General features: G+C 40.2%; 1 protein-coding gene across 1 annotated transcript in view; it reads right to left on the bottom strand.

The window, feature by feature from the left end:
* atp9a (ATPase phospholipid transporting 9A) overlaps nt 1-21102 on the bottom strand; it is a 34259-nt gene continuing 13157 nt past the window's right edge. The window contains exons 14-28 of the mRNA XM_005740982.1: nt 20647-20856; nt 18066-18227; nt 17396-17488; nt 17195-17278; nt 16066-16236; nt 14556-14654; nt 11750-11839; nt 11351-11495; nt 9764-9828; nt 7651-7806; nt 6173-6237; nt 5860-5968; nt 5712-5769; nt 2701-2904; nt 1-365 (exon numbers count right to left, since the gene is read on the bottom strand). Coding sequence (XP_005741039.1) covers nt 229-365; nt 2701-2904; nt 5712-5769; nt 5860-5968; nt 6173-6237; nt 7651-7806; nt 9764-9828; nt 11351-11495; nt 11750-11839; nt 14556-14654; nt 16066-16236; nt 17195-17278; nt 17396-17488; nt 18066-18227; nt 20647-20856 — 1848 coding nt within the window. The 3' untranslated portion in view covers nt 1-228. The remainder of the gene's footprint in view (nt 366-2700; nt 2905-5711; nt 5770-5859; nt 5969-6172; nt 6238-7650; nt 7807-9763; nt 9829-11350; nt 11496-11749; nt 11840-14555; nt 14655-16065; nt 16237-17194; nt 17279-17395; nt 17489-18065; nt 18228-20646; nt 20857-21102) is intronic.

Below are 21102 nucleotides of genomic sequence, written 5' to 3'. Positions count from 1 at the left end.
TTTTTTTTTTTTAAACTGACACAAACTCTCCCAACCAGTAAACAATCTGTCCCTGTCGATTCAGTCTACATTTGACATTTCTAACAAGAGTTTTTCAGAGAAAATTAAAGGGCGTTTATCTGTATTTGATTCTCTGGTCAAGGTGCAGGTTTGCAGTTCAAAGAGAGGAAAATCTTTGTGTTTTCCCGCAAAAAACAAATCCTGAGACCTCTCGGAGGAGACCTTGGTTTAAGAGGTCAGCTTGGAGTAATTGGGTGGAGAGAAGCGTCTGCGCAGGTACTTGAGGATGTACAGGGGCAGACAGCTCACCAGCGTGATGACAGTCACTTTCCACAGGAACGATACGGTGGTGATGAAATAAATATCTGACACAAAAAAGAGGTAAAGGTAAGATCGTTGTTATAGGATACAAACAGACATGTCCCACCATCATACAAGAGTTCAGGATTGAAAACATTTCTGTTCGCACCTGCAACTCAGCTAATTTTGCTGTGTTAAGAGTTCAGTTCTGACTTCTTTATGTCTGGGCTACAAGCTGATTGTTGTTGTTTTAGAGTGTCTGCAGGTACAGAATTTTAAATATCTTTTCAATGCCACTTTGAATTAAAATTAAGACTAGACTTTTAATAAAAATGCAAACTTGCAATAGAAATGCACATAAATAAAGTCTAAAACACATTCACACACAGTGCAGTTTGCTTTGTAAGTATTTCCAGACACTGACTTCAACCATCAACAGCAGCTGTTTTTCTTTTTGTCCTTAAACATACATCCTCCCAGTTTCACACACTGAATGCTGGCTACCAAGGTCTGTTTCATCACCTTCAGAATTTCAGTGTATTGCAAGACTTGGTGCTCCCTCAGGGTCAATGGGTATAAAATGACTTTTCCCCTTGTCTAACCTTGAGCCTAACCACCAGGGTTTGTTTGTTTTGTTTGACAATTTTTTAAGTGGTGTTTTAATTTTTAGCTAATGCTAAAAGCTAACAGCTAACGTGTACTAATGTGTCAGCCTACTTCATATTAGCTTGTGCAGTGGTGACACCGCTAAAAAGACTGAGGAAACTCCAACCTATGTTTAATGGAATTTAATAGTTTTGAAGGTGTTTTAATTAAAATGATGCATATTATTATTCTGTTGTAATTTCACTCAGTTGTATACAGCATTTGTATTCTATTTTTATCCTATTGTATATTTTATTCTAATGTATATAGTATTTTATTTGATTCTATTCTGCACAGTTGTGTACAGTATATTATTCTTATTGTATTCTAATTTTTGCTATATAACTTTACACTGTCCACTTTCTGCTGTGACAAAAACAAATTTCCCACATGTGGGACTAATAAAGGTTATCTTATCTTATACTCATGGGTGTACAGACAACGGTTACAGCGTTAGATAGTGATGGAAACAATAAGAGGATTTTCAGACAGGATGTGGGGTTATAAAGCTACATCATTTTTGTACTTCAAAACTATTCTTTGTGCAATGAAAATAGGAAATGAGACCATGATGATCTCAGAAAGCACGACCACACTGAAACACACTTAATGCGTATAATGCTTCTGCTTTCATTTTTGCATCAATAAGGCTTTGAAGTAGCCTCTATGCTGCTCATTGTTCTTCAGCAGGCCAAACTACTTCCTATTGTTTTTCTAACACTGGCATGCACTTATACCTCACACACACACACACACACTGCCTTACATCACACCATCTGTACCCCCGAACCCTATCAGTGTCTTACTGGAAATGCACACCTCGCAGTTTACAATTTTATGGTATACATTTTCCATATTTAAAAAAGAACACAATTTCCTTCAGGAGTTCTTGACCAAGTCTTTTTGAGTTAAAGCCATATGGGTACAGAATGCTTAGAATGCAGGAGACAGAAAAATAAACCCTGGAAAATGTCCAATTAAAAGTGTAAACTGCACATTCAGCAGAAGAATAGGCTTTAAAATCTATTCTAGTCTGACTTGAAGAGGGAGAAAACGTGTACCAAAAGGGTATTCTTGACCACATGCCAGTCATGATCCTCAGTGGTCGAGGTTGCAGGCTGAAAATGGAACTCCACACCCCACATAAAGCTCAAAATAAGACCTTGAAGAGCCCTTGGTCACAGTATTGTGTATGTCACGAATCTTAATATGGCACAACTAAAAATGCCTTACTGTTTGTCAACTAAAGTAAATGTGTGGGTGCAACAGGGCAATAAACTGTTGTTCTATGAATGTTTTTCTTTTAGATTTTTAATGGCTATAAATTTATTTATTTGGTTGGAACATTGTTTTTTTTTTGGGTAATATTCTCTAACACACCTTTGCTGTGATAAACACATAAACCTTGGAAGCTCACAGGAAACTAACTGGACTGTAGGCATTTCCTCTTTGATACTACAGCATGCCTGACTGTTGTCCACACCAGGAGAATTTGTCAATACAGTCAGCTTTGGACTTCCTAATATTCAGCATACCACTGTTTATTATACACTAGAGACACAATATGAATGAGCGGGGTCTCTGTACTGCTGACGTACTATTTCAAGGTCAGCAAAAAAACTAAATAACACTGTAGTGAAATCAATTCAGAAATGAATGCATTTTCCTTTGCTTCCCCAGGAATTAGACAGCGCTTCAGCCTGAAAGTCACTCTTTGTCTGATAAAGGCATCTGTGTGTGATCGTGTTAACTTACCGATGAACTCGTGCAGGAAGACGAGCGAGGCGATATAAGAAGCCAGGCTCAGGAGCTCGGCAACTATCATGAGCCAGTGCCATGTCTGAATGGTCAGAGCCACCATCAGTAGCTCAGTCAGGATAAGAGAGGTGAACGAAATAGCAACGATATGGACAAATTCGGACTCGAAGAGCAGCATTGCTCCATACATGATGATGCTCCCTGTGGAGGAAAAAGAGGCCTTAATGTAATTAAAGCTTAAAAATGTGATGATTTAACTTGATCCACCTCCTCAGCTCATCCACAGTTTGAAATAAGCTGTTTACCATTACACTGATACAATTTGTTTTTATTAAAATAATGACAATGAAGATATAAAATATTTATGGTAATCTCATCGTATAACAATGACAATAATGAAACTTCTGCTTTGAATAAAAGGAAAACTGAGGTGCTTAGTTCAAACTGAGAATCCAAATGGGGGTGTCTGCATGTTTGTGTGACTACAGTGACTTTGAATGTGCACAATTGTTCGTGACAGGAGGGCTGGTCTGAGTATTTCAGAAACTGCTGATCTACTGGGATTTTCCCAAACAACCACCTCTAGGGTTTACAGAGAATTGCCCGAAAAAGAGAAAATATCCAGCGAATGGTAGCTTTCTAGGATAAAATGTAATGTTGATGTCAGAGAAGAATGGCCAGACTGCTTCGAGTGACAATAAGGGAAGAGTAACACAAACAAGCACTCGTTACAACCAAGATATTCAGAGATGAATGTACGACACGCTGACATGCTAAGAACAGACACGCTTTGATATCAACTAAACTTCATTTGCATGTCACTGCCTAGCTGGGTACTGACGATAACACCAGCGTACCATCCTCTACATTGTGGAGGACTATAAATACCTTGGAGTATACATAGACAAAAAACTGGACTGGGTTAAAAGCACCACTGCACTTTACAAGAAGGGCCAGAGTCGTCTCTATTTTCTGAGGCGGCCGAAGTCCTTCAACATCTGTCGGGCAATGCTCAGGATTTCCCATCAGCCTGTTGTGGCCAGTGCTATCCTCTATGCTGTTGCATGCTGGGGCAGCAGGTTGACGGTTGCAGACGCCAACAGACTCAAACTGATCCGTAAGGCCAGTAATGTTGTGGGGATGGAGCTGGCTTCCCTTAAGGTGGTGTCGGAGAGGCGAATGTTGTCCAAGATAAAGACAATGTTGGATAATACCTCCCACCCACTCCACGACATGCGGGCTAGCCACAGGAGCACATTCAGTGAGAGACTGAGATTACCAAAAAGCACCACTGAACAACACGGAAAATCATTCCTGCCTGTGGCCATCTCTCTGTACAGCTCCTCCATCTAACACACTGTAAACACTGCAATAGTTACAGCCTTTTTGCACATGCTCTTTTCTACTATGTAAAATTCCTGTCAATTCTTGATTTATAATCAGGGGGTCCGCAGGTGCGCATTCGCTGTCAAAATAAAAGACGCGCACCAAATGACAAGTTGCAACGCGCGTTCACTCACTTATAAAAGGCAGTGTTTTTGTCCGCTAGAGTGGGATTTTCACGGCATATTCTGCACCACATCTCTGCGCGTTCATCATTTATTTGAAGCCAGCTCACCTCCCGCAACCACTTTTCCGAGAATACGCGCTTCTTTTGCAGTTCCGACTCCTTCTGACATTTCTTTGAAGGTGATTGCTTAAAGGCGCTTCTTCAACATCTTTAAGAGTTCTAAACAAACGTCTGTCCTCCTCCAGAAAATCTTATGTACGCAAACGCGCGTTGTGACTTCTTATCTGGTGCGCGTCTTTTATTTTGACAGCGAATGCGCACCTGCGGACCACTTATGTGCAGCCCTGTTTATAATTGCAATCACCTCTGTCAATCCTTGATATTAATTATTGAGTGATTTGTATATATTGTGCTATTTCTTAAATTTCCTAAATCTGTAACATATTGTTAAATAGTCTAGTCTGTTTCTGTTATTTATACTGGAGCAACTGTAACCACATAATTTCCTTGGGGATTAATAAAGTATGCTGATTCTGATGCTCGATAACAAACCATCGTGTCACAAAGTTCAAATGCTGTGAACATCGCAACGTGTTCACTGTACTCAATGTTCTCCAAAGTCAGCAGACATCAACCTAATAGAGAACCTTTGCAATGTGGATGTGGAGAAATGGGAGATTCAGCAACTGTTTATTTACTTTATGTTGTCTTGTCAATATGTACCAAAACTCTCAGAGTAAAGTTTTCAGCGCCTCGTTGAACCATCGCAGTAAAGAATTAAGGTAGGCTGACAAGGTATACCTAATAAAGTGGCCAATGTGTTTGGCTTATTACAGAGACTAAAAAAAAATAAATTAATCAAAATATTAATTTAAAAGAGAAAAATTTGCTCTTATATAAGAAGAATAAAGCCCACTTCATTACCTCCTTAAAACACCATTACATTTAGGCATTTCCTGCATATTATGGTTGTTATGAGAGATTTTCCAAAGTAATCTTTGGCCAGTAACAGTAGCACTCTTCTATCTAATAGAATCGTGCCTCCTTTAACATACAAGCATGAATAGGACCGAGAAGAATGATACAAACACACAGAAGTGGTTTGCAAAAAACGCCCTTACCACTGCTTGGATATACAGTGTTTCGACAGAAATAGACAAAAAAGGTTTCGGGGTGTAGTTTAGAATGCCCGCGTAAACAGCTTTCATTGCAACGGTCCATGTCGGAAAGTTACCTCAAGTTTTTCTTTAACAAAGTCCCTAAAGAAAAGAAGAAAGTGTGTGGGCTTTTCAAGAGTGATAAGTCATGAACCTAAGCAACTTGTTTGTTTGACGGGGAGTGACTCATCAGTCTGCCAGTGTAGACGTCTTGTACAGATACAAACATTTAAACAAACATATGACCTGAAATACAGCTTAGATGTTGTAAAGTACTTAAAAATTAAGTATATTTAGAATTACTGACTCATTGCCAGCAGTTTGCACAAACTCTCTCTTACCTTGATATATACTTATTAAAACCCATAATAGGAACGTCTTGAAAGATAGTGGTCGACCCTGTGAAAAGAAGACAGTGCGTTCATATTCACCGATTCAAAGCTACGTGCCTGCACAGCAATAGTTAATTTGCGAACATTTACTAGATACCTTCAAAAGATCCTTATACAACTCTGGGTATAGCATGGCAACCTCTGACTTAACATCTTTGTCCAACACCAGGGAGAAGACAGGGAACATGGTGTAGATAGTGGAATAGCTGAAACAGACAAAAATCGAGTGTGATGAATACTTCCCAGATAAAATGTCACGTGTACAAATTAGTTGAAATCTTTCATTGTAAGATTTTGCATATTTCCCCTTTTAAACATTTCAATAGTCTTAACACAGAGGAAATGCCAGGGACACAAGGCAGCTAAATGCTCTCTTGATAAGTCATCTCCATTCAGAGCGTGTATCTTACCCAATAATCAGGAATCCTTGGTAGAGTGGGACTGAAGCAAAGTAGAAAACAGAGGAGAAAACTGCCTAAAGAAACAGAAGAAGAACAAATGAGAAACTCTTATCTGAGATTTTTCTCATTTCAACACCCAAATGATATTATAAGCAGTATTGGAACATTGACACACTGATATTTGAACTCCATGACAGAAAAAACACCATACTTTCATTAAAGGAGGCCTTTTATACTCATTTTTAATCGAGTACTTTTGCATGATTCACAGTTTAAAACTGATTTTTAAACTCCTTACACCTTCCTTTAAGCTTTTGATAGGTTGCCCTCCATTAACAGAAGACTTGAACAGCAGGTATGGTTGTGCTCATAGATATAACTATGTGAGATTTTAAGGGTAACTGCTTTGGCCATCCTTAATATAACCATCCACCAATTCTAATAACATTTCTATGAAAAAAAAAAAGGGAAAGTATAATACGCCCCATTAAAAGAAACCCAGCTTAAACATTAACCTTCTGTGGGAACACAAAAATCAAAAGGTGACCACAAGGACATCATTCTAAATCAAACTACTGCAAATACTTGGACTACAATGGTAAATTCTACAGTTTAAAATGATGAGATGTCAATTAGTCAGACAGCTGCAAACTGGAGAGGTCACAGCTCCAGCTGTGGTTGGTGTTATTGTGAGACATGCGGAGGAAGGCCTCCCCAAAACCCCAAAGTCCACGATACAATGAGTCATGGGTTGCCCCTCCACCGCGGGGGCTGATGTTGGACTGGGACATGGGAACTAGACAGACTTGTTAGGCCTGGTGGGGGCAGTTTAGAAGGGCACCACAGACTGCCTTCTCTGAGTCATCATGCATCCCGCCCTTTCAAGACCACCCCTGAAACCTCTCCCTGCCTCTCCCCAAACTGATGCTCTCTACATTTAGATTTTAGGTGCTGTGAGTAAGAACAAAAAACACCTCCCTGCATTAACTTTAAGGCTGCATACACTTTTTTTGCAGTGTGGTTTTGGCTACAAACAAGCAGAAAAGGGCCAAACCGATTAGCTAAATTCAAACACTAAACACAGTCCTTTTGCTTGTAATCATCTCAACCTTTTTTTGACATTATGCAGTTGAGCATGGGAGTAAAGAAAATAAAGAAAAGAGAAATATCTCTAGATCACTGAAGTTTACTGTTTTTAGAAGGTTAAATTTAATTCACAACATACTGAAATATCTTGACATCCTGATTACCAGCACAATATTTAACACAGAAAAAAGCACCCTCTCAAGTGTGTGGTGCATTACCTAAATTGTTACAACTGGAGACTGATAAAGGAGTAAAATATAAAGTAGTGACAGTTTTGCAAACTAAAACAAGAAACTATCCCACAGCAAGTGGAAAATACTTGTAGTTCTAAGTTATTCAGCTTGATGTTTACATGACTCATGCACACAAACCAATACGACACTGTGTATTTGTTAGTCTACCTGCATGGTGCTGATGCACAGGCTCCTGTGGATGACAAACTGGCTGAGGGCCGCAGACCTTTTGTAGCTGTTCCGCCCATGGACCATGAGGAGACGGCCTAAATGTTTAAACTGAGTCACCGAGAAGTCGGCAGCCAAAGAGGCCTGCTTTCCTTCCTGCCAAACACACAGCAGAGGACACTGAGGACATACTGCGCAAAGACTGACCTGAAAAGCATGCTTTGATTTTGTACAAATAAAACAGATTTTTTTTGGGGGGGGAAACAGACTGAAGGTACAATAAGCATAAAGTTCATAATTAGCAATACAAAACCACAAAAAGCAGCATTGCAGATAATGAGTCTCCTGTTTAAAAATCAAGCAAATATTCATGTGTGAGATGTTAGAACCAGAGGATTTTCATATAACTGCAGATTTTCTGTTATTAAACCTTTAGCTTCCTCTCTGACAAGCAGCCCAGGAATAACTGTGTAGTTTTCCACCTTTTATTTACCATCATAAGATTATGTTTGGAACATACGGAAAAAATGTATTTAAGATGCCAAGTGCGCCATCTTCCTTCCAAAATCCAAATGGTTTTCAGCTTTTTATGCACATTAGTCTGAACGAGTTTGTCTATGCAGTATGCATGAAATGAGAGAGTTAAGATCTGGCAATGATGCCCCCTATCCCAAAGATTGTTGGGATAGGGGGCATCATTGCCAGAATGGTGGTACTGTAGTAAGCAACCATTTCCTCACAGTAAAAGGTTTCTGAGTTCCAGCCTGCTGTTATTTGTTTTCATGTTCTCTTTGTGCCTGCATAGAATCTCCCCTACAATCCAAAGTTGAACATGTTAGCTTAGATCAGTGGTTCTCACTGCAGAAAGGACAACGATGCCATGCTAAAAAATATGGAGAAAAAGTTGTAGGAAAAACTTGATTGACTGTGGTGTGAACTTTCTCAATTTGGACATAGCAGAAGAAAAACCTGAGAATCACAGAATCTGCATTGGTGTGGATGTGAGTATGCATGGTTGCCTCTGATAGCCCTGTCTCGGACTTGTCATCCTTTACCCAGCCTTTCGCCCCAATATCACCTGGGACAGGCTTCAGCTGTGTGAAACTTTATACGGATAAGCAGTTAAGAAAAGCGATGGACGATAAATACACAGAAGATAGCGGAAAAGATCAATTGTGTACATCAGTGGAGTCGTTTGGTACAGGGCCACGAGAGTTGAGGCCCGGGTGTGAAATTATGGTTTTTATCGTTTACCCGGTTTCCCTGGGTCTTTTCCCGTGTTGTAGTTGTGTGTCTTATTTTGAAAGAAATGTTTACACGTTACCACAGCAACCAAAGAGCATTAAGGGGCAGAGAGGAGGATGTTACTCTCATTGTTGTTGGCGCATTTCAGGAGGACGCTGTTAATAAAGTTACACAATTACACAGTGAATTCGCGTTTATTATTATATTTACAAAATACCACAGTTTTTGTCTTGGTCGTATCATTTTATTTTGTTGTATTTATGTGCGACACCTTAATGGTCTGACATTAAACCGGTCTGTAGTGCAAAAAAGGTTGGGGACCGCTGATGTATGTCACCTACAGCATCTTTTAGTTTGCAACCAGATTTGTAAGTTTGTTTCTCTTCATAATAAAGATAAAATTTACAGTCAACTATTGAGCAGTTTTTAACTTTTAAGGTCAGCTGTACTAAACTCCATATTTTAATATGCTTATTTACTTTATGTTAAAAAGTAAAGAGTAAAGACTAAACCAGGAGCACAGCTGCACCGTCTGCTGTCGGTAATTCCACTGTTGTCACAAATACAAGGATCCATGTCTGAGCATACTAACCAACTTGACAGGCAACTTTCAGAGAGAACAATGAGAAGTAGAAGAGACGGGCTGATGGGAGATTCTTACTTTTATGTTAAATATACAATACAAAGCACAAAGCATCCTGTCATTTTGTTTCCTCTATTCACACAATAGTTCCTCAAAAAGAGGAATCATCTGTGTGCATGTCCTTTTACAACTCTCTGAATGTGAGAGAGATCTTGACAGGAAACAGAAAGCAAAAATCTGTGCGAGTGGCACGTCAATGTGAAGCGATGAGATGGAGAGTCTTACTTTCCCCTCCACTCCCACGCCACAGTCCGCTTCCTGGATCATGCTGACATCGTTTCCTCCATCCCCTAAGAGAAAACAAAAGCCATAGAGGTGTCAGGATTCACATCAGTGACTCACCAATACAAACTTTTAGTGAAAGTATCAAGTGCATGTTCACAAGACACTCCCTTAATTTGGCCTGATTAAGAGATCCAAGCTCCTACAAATTCACTGGGTTGCAATTTAGAGTAACGCATATATATATATATACACATACATACATACATATATATATTAGGGGTGCAACGATACACAAAATTCACGGTTCGGTTCGATACTTTGGTGTCACGGTTCGATATTTTTTCGATACAAAAAAGTGTTCATGCCTTTTTAATTTGTCATTTATTAAAATTATAAATATATATTTTATCTCAAAAGTGCAGTTTTTAAATTTAATGTTGCTGAAACAACAAAGTAATAAATAAATAAATCTATCTGATCGAGAAATCACTCATCTTTGGAAAAGAGAGTTTATTACAGAGAAATGGCTCTTTCCAAAATAAAAGTTACACTATACTATACGCTTCTTCTGGGCTATACTCTCAGCAGCATATTACACATATCAGGTCCCCATAAGGAGAATCATGTGCTAACGGCTGTCTAAATGACTCGGGTTAAGTTTGTAGCATGCTTGCTTGTTGTTTTTGTCTGCTTCCACTTGTCTTTGCACTAGGATGATGTCGGCGTAAATGTGCAGTCATATTCATTGTGTTCCCACTAGTGCTGTCAGCGTTAATCTCGTTAAAAGGACATTAACGCCATAAGGCGGCAAATCTCCGTTAACGAGTTACCGCGGATGGTCTCGTGCGTGGGGCTGGACGGTCAACATGTTAACGAGCTAACTGCGCTAACGCACTAGTTCCCACCAATTGAGCATTGCGTGGCACATCCGACATACTGTTTTACTTTTGTCCATGACGTGCTTACCATCAGGGTCATGCTTCACATGAAAACCAAGATAGTTTCAAACGCCAGATCTGAATGAGAGTGGGGGAGGTTCAATTTCGGGTAGCGTTGAGGCAGTTGCCATGTTGCAACGAGCTTAGCTTCTGTCTTGCTACCTTGCGCTGCGCTCAGTGGATCTGCACTCGACAGTGCAGCCTAGGTGGAGTAGTCGAACGCAGATCCACTGAGCTCTCAACACAGACAGCATCGTCAGAAGAAAAGTTGATAAAATACATTTTTAAAAATTGTATTGTTTGATACATATGCATACCGAACCGAAAGCACTGTATCGAACGGTTCAATATCTATACGAGTATTGTTGCACCCCTAATGTGTATGTGTATGTATATATATCTATATATATATCTATATATATATAGATATATATATAGAGAGAGAGAGATGTAGATTTATATATAGAGAGAGATATAGCTTTTTTCATTATTATTCATTATTATAATAGCATAACAACATTATAAAGTTGGAAACACATATTAAAACTAAAACAAACAAACAAACAAACAACAACAGCAAAAAAACAGTGCAAGGAAGAACTTTAAACAAATGAAAAACATGCTGGCCCAGTTTAAATTTTCCACTCACCTACTGCACAGGTGAGTTTGCCTGTGCGCTCTTGCAACAGTCGGACTATCTGAGCCTTCTGAGTGGGGGTGCATCGGCAGCAAACCACAGCGGGACACTGGCACGCAAGCTCCATGAACTCATATTCATAATACTTCAGACAAACCTGCAAGAAAACCAGCATAATGGACAGATAAAACACTCAGGCACCCACATTTAACTGCTTTCAGCTGTGGCGCTCGAATACCTCCACTCAACTTACAGTTTAGCTCCTATTGTGGTTGAGATAGTGACTCTAACCACAGACACCACTTCCAGAGTGATATATTGTGCACGCTTCATGCAGAATATATGTCAAAGTTTCATAAGGAGATATAAGTTAATGGGATGTGGGTTAGACAGTCTGAGTGGCACACTTACCTCAAGCGAGTCCCCCGATATCACCAGAGCGCAGTCATGCTTTCTCCTGAAAGCGTTGAGCTCCAGGTGGGCTTCCCCTCGTGTTGTCACCTATACCAATAGCAACCACATTGTTAAATGCACTTGTATGCCCCAACAAAACACTCTAATGTAGAATTATCACAGGGGAAAATCTGCCAGGCTTTGCATGTTTGTCTCTCTGTTATCAGACAGAAGAAGGGAAGCTTGTCTCTCTCCAACTGCAGCAATGACAAATGTTAGAGCAACCAAACACCTAGCTGACATTCAACCAGCTAAATACACTAGAATTCAGTCACACAACTCACGAGTGTGAGTTGTGTGACTGAGGGGGCGACCGTGGCTCAGCGGGTTGGGAAGCGCATCTGTAACCAGTTCGATCCCTGGGCTCTCTGTCCTGGTTGTTGTGTCCCTGGGCAAGACACTTCACCTACCGCCTACTGGTGATGGCCAGAGGGGCCGATGGCGCGATATGGCAGCCTCGCTTCTGTCAGTCTGCCCCAGGGCAGCTGTGGCTACGACTGTAGCTTGAGTGTATGAATGTGAGAGTGAATGAATAGTGGAATTGTAGGTCGGGGGTTCGATTCCCCTGAACAGCTACCCTGAGGTACCCCTGAGCAAGGTACCGTCCCTACACACTGCTCCCCGGGCGCCCAATGGCTGCCCACTGCTTCACTGAGTGAATGGGTTAAATGCAGAGAGGGATTTTCCCCACGGGGACCAATAAAGTACACTTTCTTCTTCTTCTTAGTGGAATTGTAAAGTGCCTTGAAAAGCGCTATATAAATGCAAATGTTTAATTTATTAAACAGCACCATGTAGCTACTGAATAGCAAGTATAATTCGGCATATAGGTTCCTATCTCTACTTGTGTTTGAAATAAAATTGGAGTGACAATTAAATGTTTCTGTGGAGCCTACAGGCGGATATCAGGTTGATGTAGGGAATAGAAGTAAAGAGCAGGATGAGCCTGAAACTTCACTCAGTTTAAAGCCTTACTGTTTCCAACCGTCAAGTTCCACTTTATATCCACGCCTGTCCATCCTTACAAAATATCTTTAGTTACGATTATTAATTGAGAGGTCAGAATCAAATACTGGTGACACAAATTGAGCATCTGACCACATGTGAAATATTGCTATACTGGTGAATAACTGCACGATTTCTTTTTCTTGCAGAACAAGATGATGTCACAGTGAAAGTGAGCATTTGGATACAAAATGTGCAGCACAAAGCAGATGAGAAGAGCACAAAGACATAGGAGGTTCAGCCAAATAATCAACTAAAAGACACCGCACAGACTGAAAATGCAACTGTTAGACAAGTGCATAAAAATTTACCATAAATAGATTGTGAATTCTTGAGTTTAGGCCAATTTTGATCTTGTACCTCAAGTACAGTTACATGTTTTTGCCACATGTAATTACTAAGAACATTACGTCAAAGCGACTTTGACCTTTTCCCATGAAAATATAAGTAGTTCTTCTCTGAGTCCAAGTGAGTATATTTCATTAAATTCCACCAAAGGTATCAAAAGCTATTGCATTTATGAGAATGGGAGTGACACACGACCTGAAAAAGAAGTAACTGAGTCCACAGATGCAGGCAAGGCTGGTACAAAAAAAACTTAAAATTGTAATATTAGAAAATATTAGAAATATTAGAAGATTTTAATATCACAAAAGTTAGACTGTAAATGACTGAACTGAAAGAACATAAGATCATTCAGATTAAATTTAAAAGTAAAATTATTGACCTTTTAGCTGAGCACTGTGTCTTAAAGAGGCATGTGTTGACACAAAAAAGGCATAAGGTAATTTCACCCTATTGTAAAAATGTTTTTATACTTACCACAGAGGAGGTTAAAATGAAAATTATGCATATGCAAATTATTCAGGGTTTGTCCTTACATTTGCACACAACTAGCCTGTAGTGTATTGTTGATGTATTACAATGCAAATATGAAAAGGGTGTGTTAAAAGAAAAATGGAAAGGGGAAACGGGATAATATCCTGCATAAAAAAATTGAAAAAATAAACAGAATTTCTTAACAGTTGTGTCAGGTTCAAATATAGACTCAAATTCTCCAAAAATTCAGCACTGACAAGGCATGGTGTTAATCTGTCAACAAAAGCTATGCTCTGGAATGAATATCCTTCAACCACTGACAATTCATACGTCAGTCCAGTTCAGGCCATTGGTGGCCACCAGGAAACTAATCCAGATGTGTGTGTAGCAGGCCCAGTCAGCACACCCCCGTCCCCCGGTGACAGAGGTTTTTAAGCACTGCCAACCATTGTTATTCTCTTCCAGTAACCACAGTTGTACGCAAGTTCTAACCTTCCTATATGGCAGACGCTCCTTCTGCTCTGGCATGGATCCAGAGGTTAAGGCAGAAGGGGACTATCAAAGCAGCTACAGTGCCTGAAACCTGCAAAACAAATTAGGAAGTGAGCCCTCTGCATGTTCCCTCTGGGAGTGGTTCAGCTGGTTTCTCCTCTGTTTGAGCGAAGGGCTGTTTGTTCTCTTTGACAGTGGCTTGGATGCTTTCACTGGTGGGAGGTGATTTATTCAGCTGTGGATGCTGGCTCGGCCTGCATGCGTAGTTGTGTTGGGCTGTATGACCACTAGCTAATGGGCCTTGGTCACAGAGCCTGGATGCCCGTGGGTTGACAGATTCAAGAAACTGTCAGGGCAGCTTTGAACTGACATCAGCCCTGGAGTAAAATCAACTATTACCCACTAGATATGTGCACAAGAGAAAGATGGGTCTGTTTCCTGGACTTACTGGTCTGAAGATATGAATGTCCTGGTTGCGGGTGATCAGATGGGCGTTCTTAGCAGTGCACGTGGCCGTTTCAAGCTTGTCTCCGGTCAGCATCCAAACCTTCACAGGAAACAGAGACAGAAATCCCACTCCAGTGTCTTTAAACCCAGATATAAGACTTTGAGAATCATCTTGATAATGAAAGCCTGTAAAGATTGCTCCACAGGCTTTTAAGACAAAGCCTGTGGAGCAATTTTACCATTAAAAACAGTGTTAGTTTAGATCTTGTGCTTCAAACAAAAATAACACAAGTCATCACACAGACTGGTATCACAGCATCCAAATTCTTTCTCATTAGTATTTTGGATCTTGCATATAAGAGAATTGACATGGCTGATTCATCAATATCACAAAAAAGGTTTGGGGGGATTTTATCCTCAGATCTTGACATTTCTGACTCCACCCAAACACAGCTGAATTTCATTTTAACAAATTACATGAGTGGTAACTTTTAAAAAGCAATGTTCTGTTCGTGTGGTTTATTTATAAAACACACACATTTATTTTTTTATTGGATGACTTTTTAAAGAAGAAACTGACTCCATGTTCAGTAGTTTGTCAAGAGTTTTGGAAAACTACATAGCCGCTGATTTTTAAAAATTTTTAAATGCCATGACCCAAAGAAATTTGACTCTATTTCTGTCTGGTGTACTAAAGCAGAGGATGAAAACGGGCTTAGAGTAAAGACTTAAGACTGTAAGTTGAATCGTTATCATATTTGTTGCCATGGTCACAATAAACCGGAGAAACTGAGATTTGTTACTTTTTCTGAAGTTTAGTTTAAGTGCCTCTTGTTTACCTTTTGGTGTGAAACATATGAGCTACGCTTGTGCTTTAGCACCTATGAAGAGCATACTGGGAAAGAGCATCCTTTTCAAAGACTGACGCCGTGTCCACACTAATACATTTTCGTTTGAAAACGAATCTTTCCTCTCCGTTTTGGCCTTCCGTCCACACTGAGACAGCGTTTTGAAAACGCTGTCCAAAGCGGATACATTTGAAAACGCTGTTTCTGTGTTACTCGCAGCAACAACTCCACCTCATTGTTAGTCCATTTAAAAAACTCGGTGCTTTTCCTCAATATTTTGCGTTTCAAAAGACGTTTCAAAGAGCCAGAAAGTAAATAAACGGCTGACAGAAATGAGGTAGGTCGAATCGTCGTGCGTTTCACGCAAGCGCAGTACTGGAACGTAAGCGTTTTTGGCCGAAAATGATAGTGTGGACACGGAACGTTTTCACGAAAACGCCATTTTCAAATCTATCTGGGCTAGTGTGGACGTCGCCTGAATTGAACATCTAAAATCATCAGCAAATAACTAAAGTGTCAGTTTTAAAGTTTAAGGGATGGAAAAAAATGAAGGCTGTATTGAGATACATACAGCCAATATGAAAAACATATGTGCTTGTCTTCTTAGTTTGTTGCTACTGTGCACTGTAAGGCCATTTACCCACTCCACCCCACCCCACAGACCTTGATGCCTGCATTGCGGAGGATCTCCAGAGTGGGCCTGACATCAGTCTGGAGCTGATCCTCCACCCCAGTCAGACACAACAACTCCATCTCCATCTCAAGACTCTCAATCACTGTGGCCACCTTCAGAGAGCGGTCATGGACGCTGAGCTTGGCCTGCACGTACCGTGCCTGGAGAGTCGTAGTGGGAGGATAAGAAAGTTTAAATACTGTGAAATTACTGCAAGAAGTGAAACAGCCAGGAATAAAAGAAGAAAACAGGAATGTGGCTGTCAGCCAGGAGAGTCAAGAAAAACAAATAAGGAATAAAATGAGCTAGGAATATGTCATGCATTGTGCATACATAAGGCCAAATTTGCAGTCTACCTACTATATACCATCCTAAATGCACTGATACTTTAAATACAAAAATAGCAAAATAAAAAATCTGTGTATAAATGTAAACTGTCAAGCAGCCCTGAAAGCTATAAATATAGCTTTGTTAAACAAAATAGCTATACATACAGCACACTGTACTTACAGCATACAGGACAGACATAATCAATCAGTTAACGCCCATCTTTAGCATTTCAGCTCGAGGGCAATTTGTGAGTGAGATAAAGCAAAAACAATCTGAGTGTGACTCATACAGGAACATAAACTCTGTGTGTGACTCAGTTGGTGACTCACTGCTGCCCACCAGCTCTGCTCACTCAATTATACACTTCAGTAATAGGCCTGGGGCTAACAACTGCAGGGAAGACAGCCATGCCCTGCTCAAACAATGAGGGGGGCCTGGTGTATGTGAGGAACAGTGGGGTAGAAATACTGAAGGGGGGGTCAGAGGTTAGTCTAATTACCCAAGGACACACTTTGACATTTAGAAATGCTGAACATGTCTCCTCCAAATATCAATATCATGTGTAATGCTTGTCAGTCGACAGATGCTTAATGTAACTTGAGCATGTTTTACTATCACACTGTTGAAACTGTAATGGCTTTACTAGACAGGGACCAAACAATGCATGTATAACAACGCTCGTAAACCTAAGCACACTTCAACAGCCCCATCTTCTCACACTTGAATCTGAAACCCAACTCTGAGCTCTGTCTTAGATTGCTGTAGGTCAATTTCATGGAGGGCTGTTACCTCAAAATCCTGATACTGCTCCTCTGTCAGCGACTTTTTGGAAACCACGAGGACTCTCAGACCTTCCCTCGCCATGTTCCCACACTAGAAAACACAGACAACATCTGCATGTGATCTAAAAGTATGTGATTTACTATTAACAGGAATAAAATCAGTGTCATCAGGTATGTGGCATGACTCGTGGGAAACATAGAAACATACCTCCTCCTCCAGCCAGTCGTTATACTGGACGATGCCTGACATCACCACATCGGCACCTTTCATGTAGAAAGTGATCTCTCCTGTTGATTCATCCTAGAAAAACATTGATTTGTGCTTTATCATGTGCAAACGGTACATAAAATTTTATTTAATATTTGGTACAATGATTACCCAGCCGTGCTTCTTGCAGGGGGATTTCTACTCAGCGTGCACAAGCCAAAGTGCACGTGCGCCATTCTATTATTTAGTGTTGCCTAGAAATTCATAACTTATTTTGGTATCCACAAGAGAGTTTAAAAGTGTTTGAAAATATTATCAGGAGGAAGTCAACTTTAAAAATCCCTGGCTTCCTGAGCAATATCCCAGCCAGCAATAATAAAGTTAGTCATCCGACTTAGTCAGAGGTCACAAGGTGAGGTTTTTCTCAGATTATACACTTTAGCACAAATCTGTTTTTCGTTTGTTTTCCTTGTTAAAGTCAGCACCAAGCAAGAATCAACATCATAGCAACAACCACTGACCTACATTGACTGTAATTGAAAGTAATTTCTAAGCAATAGAGATGTGAGGAAATCAGTACATTTCCTTTGTATCAAAATATATTGAGCAAGATGGACAGCAGCCACTACTAACACTAACAACTAGTAATAATATTAATTTTGGCACTCACTCTGACTATAATCCCCATCCTTTTGCTCTCATAAGTGAAGGGAAATATCTGAAGGATTGTGAAGTTCAGTATTTGGCCAGTAGGGGTCCGCAGCTGCATGGATGACTGGTCTCTTCCTACAAGTGTAAGGCCGACGCTCTCAGTCCACTGCACCAGCGACACCTATCAAAAGCACAGTGTAAAGGCTTTAGTGAGCGGTCATTAAAATGCACAACTGACACTAAATATATATAGAGCACAATAAGAAGGCAAAATATGTAGCTTTTAGCTAATAACACATATTTCTACTAAATAAAATATTATCATCATTCAAGAACCCATTAAGAGAAAGTGACCTCTGCATGGGTCATTTTATTATTTTCATGGCAAAAGCATTGTCAATATGATGTTCCATTACTTGAATTACACAGAAAACAGCGAAGGCCACTTTGAAGTAGACTGTCAGAGAACATCAATAGCTCAAGCATTTTCAGCACTTAAGACTATTGATTGAAAAACTGGGAAGATGTCCATTTCTTAACTGAAAATATAGTTTCTGCTTGTTCCTTTCTGAAGGACACAACAGACGACATCCATTAATACAATAGAAGCATGTGTGCGGGGGTGGTGTGTGTGTGTGTGTGTGTGTGGGGAGAGAGAATGAGGGGAGATGGCATTGCCCAATAACTTCCAGACTAGAAACCAGATCACATTCCCAATTCATCATCCATCTTCTGCCAGGACGAACAGCAGAGAAGCCAAACAGATGCAGATAAGAGACAACAAGGGAGACTGCTCTGCTCCTACAACAACTTTAAAATCACTGATTCTGGGATACCAAAATTACTTATTTTGGAAATATGCACCACATAGCCTAAAAATGTCTGACCAGAAACACTTTAGCGTCATCAAAGCTCTGACTACTGAAGTGTTTGTCATACAGGTTGGGAAGTATGAAGATTATGCTTAGTCAGAGTCTAGAAATATTCACTGTGGAGGAATTTTTGGGATCGGGTGTCTGCCACAAGAGCACTACCTTAGAATAGAAGCATCTGAGTTAGCGGCCCATTTGTAACTGGACTGAATAATGCTTGACCCAGATGGCTTGACTCACAAACACCACATGGCTGACATGTTCTTTATGAGCCGGAAAGCAAAGTGATTCAGATTTCACTCCTCGTTGAACCAAACCATACAAACGAACATTTATTAAAATTTTAATAAATGTTGAACAAAAAAAAAAGAAAAAAGAAAAAGAAAAAAACTACTTTCATCTGCATGCGGATGGTGGCAAACTGTCAGTTTACATTACAGTAGTAGAAACCATACATTTAACAGTCACTGACATTGCATCTAATGTGCTCACACGCAAAACCAGATCTATAAATAAGACTTCCTGAAAGCTGTTGCAAAGCAAACTGAATCTGCCTCGATTGTATCAAACTGACTGAATGCAACTTTCAGGTCTCAGCAACTCAAAGCCAACTGTTTTATCCATTGTGACCTAAAACAATAAAACGGCTCCATTTCCTACCAACAACGCAAACCACCGATGCTAGACTTTTTTCTTTTTTCTTTTCTGGTGACCACCACATAGTGTATTGGGTGCTATTAAAATGTGCTATCGCACAAAAAAAAAAAAGAAGGAAACTCAGAGGGGGCTAAGTGCAATGGGCTGAGGAGCACATTAAGGAAATCCGTATTTACATGGCAGGAAATGGATCGAGTCGAAGTCCGCAGCCTTTTTCCTGACGTTCAAAAGAATTCATACTGATCAAGGACATCAGTGTGGACTGCATTTCTGTGAGACTCTCTCTATTCAAGAAATACACACACTCTTGTAATGGCCTTGACCAAAAACACAAACCTACGCATCTTATATGCAGAAATCTGCTTCCTTGTTTTGCTCTTGGTCTTAGGTTTGGGTAGAGTAACTACATTTTAAACATTTCAAACTGAAACATCAAAAAATAAGAGTTCAGCTTTATATATTAACATATCGTTAGCTTCATAGCATAAGTGCCTAAGTCATTTTTTTGTGATGACATAGGCAGACGGACAGGATGATGCAGCAGTGGTAGGGGAGTAAAGTTAGGCAAAAATCTCAATTTGACCAAAAAATGACTTAGGCACTTATGCTATGAAGCTAACGATATATCATCTGATGAATGAATAATGAAGGTCTAATCACACTTTCAACTTCAGCACGTTGATATGAAAACAGTCTTTTAGAGTCATCATTTGTGTACGGATCAAAGTGAGGTAACAACAACCACAATATACTTATATTAGTTACTAGTTTTACACCAGGGGTGGGCAACTCCAGGCCGGTGTCCTGCAGATTTTACATGTGTCCTTGATCCAACACAGCTGATTCAAATGGCTAAATGACCTCCTCAACATGTCTTGAAGTTCTCCAGAGGCTTAGTAATGAACTAATCGTTTGATTCAGGTGTGTTGACCCAGGGTGACATCGAAAACCTGCAGTACACCGGCCCTCGAGGCCTGGAGTTGGACACCCCTGTTTTACACAATAATAATGTGCATATCATTATATGCCTTATAGGTTTATATAAAAACAGCATTTTCTTGGACTGGATACCTCATCTGGGCTGGATGCCTGGTAGACTCTGCAAGTGTCTTCGTAGTGCTGCTCGGCCTCGGCCTGGTCCGTCACGCCGTTGGACTCGTACACGGGTGTTACGTTGTGCACCAGGGCGATGGCCTTCACAGCCTCGTGAACTCTACTGCTGATGGTTTTTCGAACCTTAGTGGCTGCTGGAGCCCTGGAGGCTGGAAGGTCATGGGTGGGCTGAAGAGAATTAGAGAAGGTACTGTTAGTGCAAGAAGAACAAAGAATATAAACGTTTTAACAGACTTCTTTTATGTGAGTCTTTCACTGTTGCCAGCTGTCAAGAGAGGGGAAGTATTCTAGCCAACAGAGCTAATTATCAGTACTGTCAACTTTAAAAAAAAAGATAAAAAAAACATGGGCCACTAGTGACTGAGGGTTTGTGAGGAAGCTGCATTAACACTTGAAATGTTTCACAGACTGAGG

Source organism: Pundamilia nyererei, unplaced genomic scaffold (genome assembly GCF_000239375.1).
Source record: "Pundamilia nyererei isolate P.nyererei 1_Seehausen unplaced genomic scaffold, PunNye1.0 scaffold00106, whole genome shotgun sequence".
Classification (NCBI taxonomy): domain Eukaryota; kingdom Metazoa; phylum Chordata; class Actinopteri; order Cichliformes; family Cichlidae; genus Pundamilia; species Pundamilia nyererei.
The sequence above is the reverse complement of the archived record's forward strand: the minus strand, read 5'-3'. Positions and strand labels throughout refer to the sequence as shown.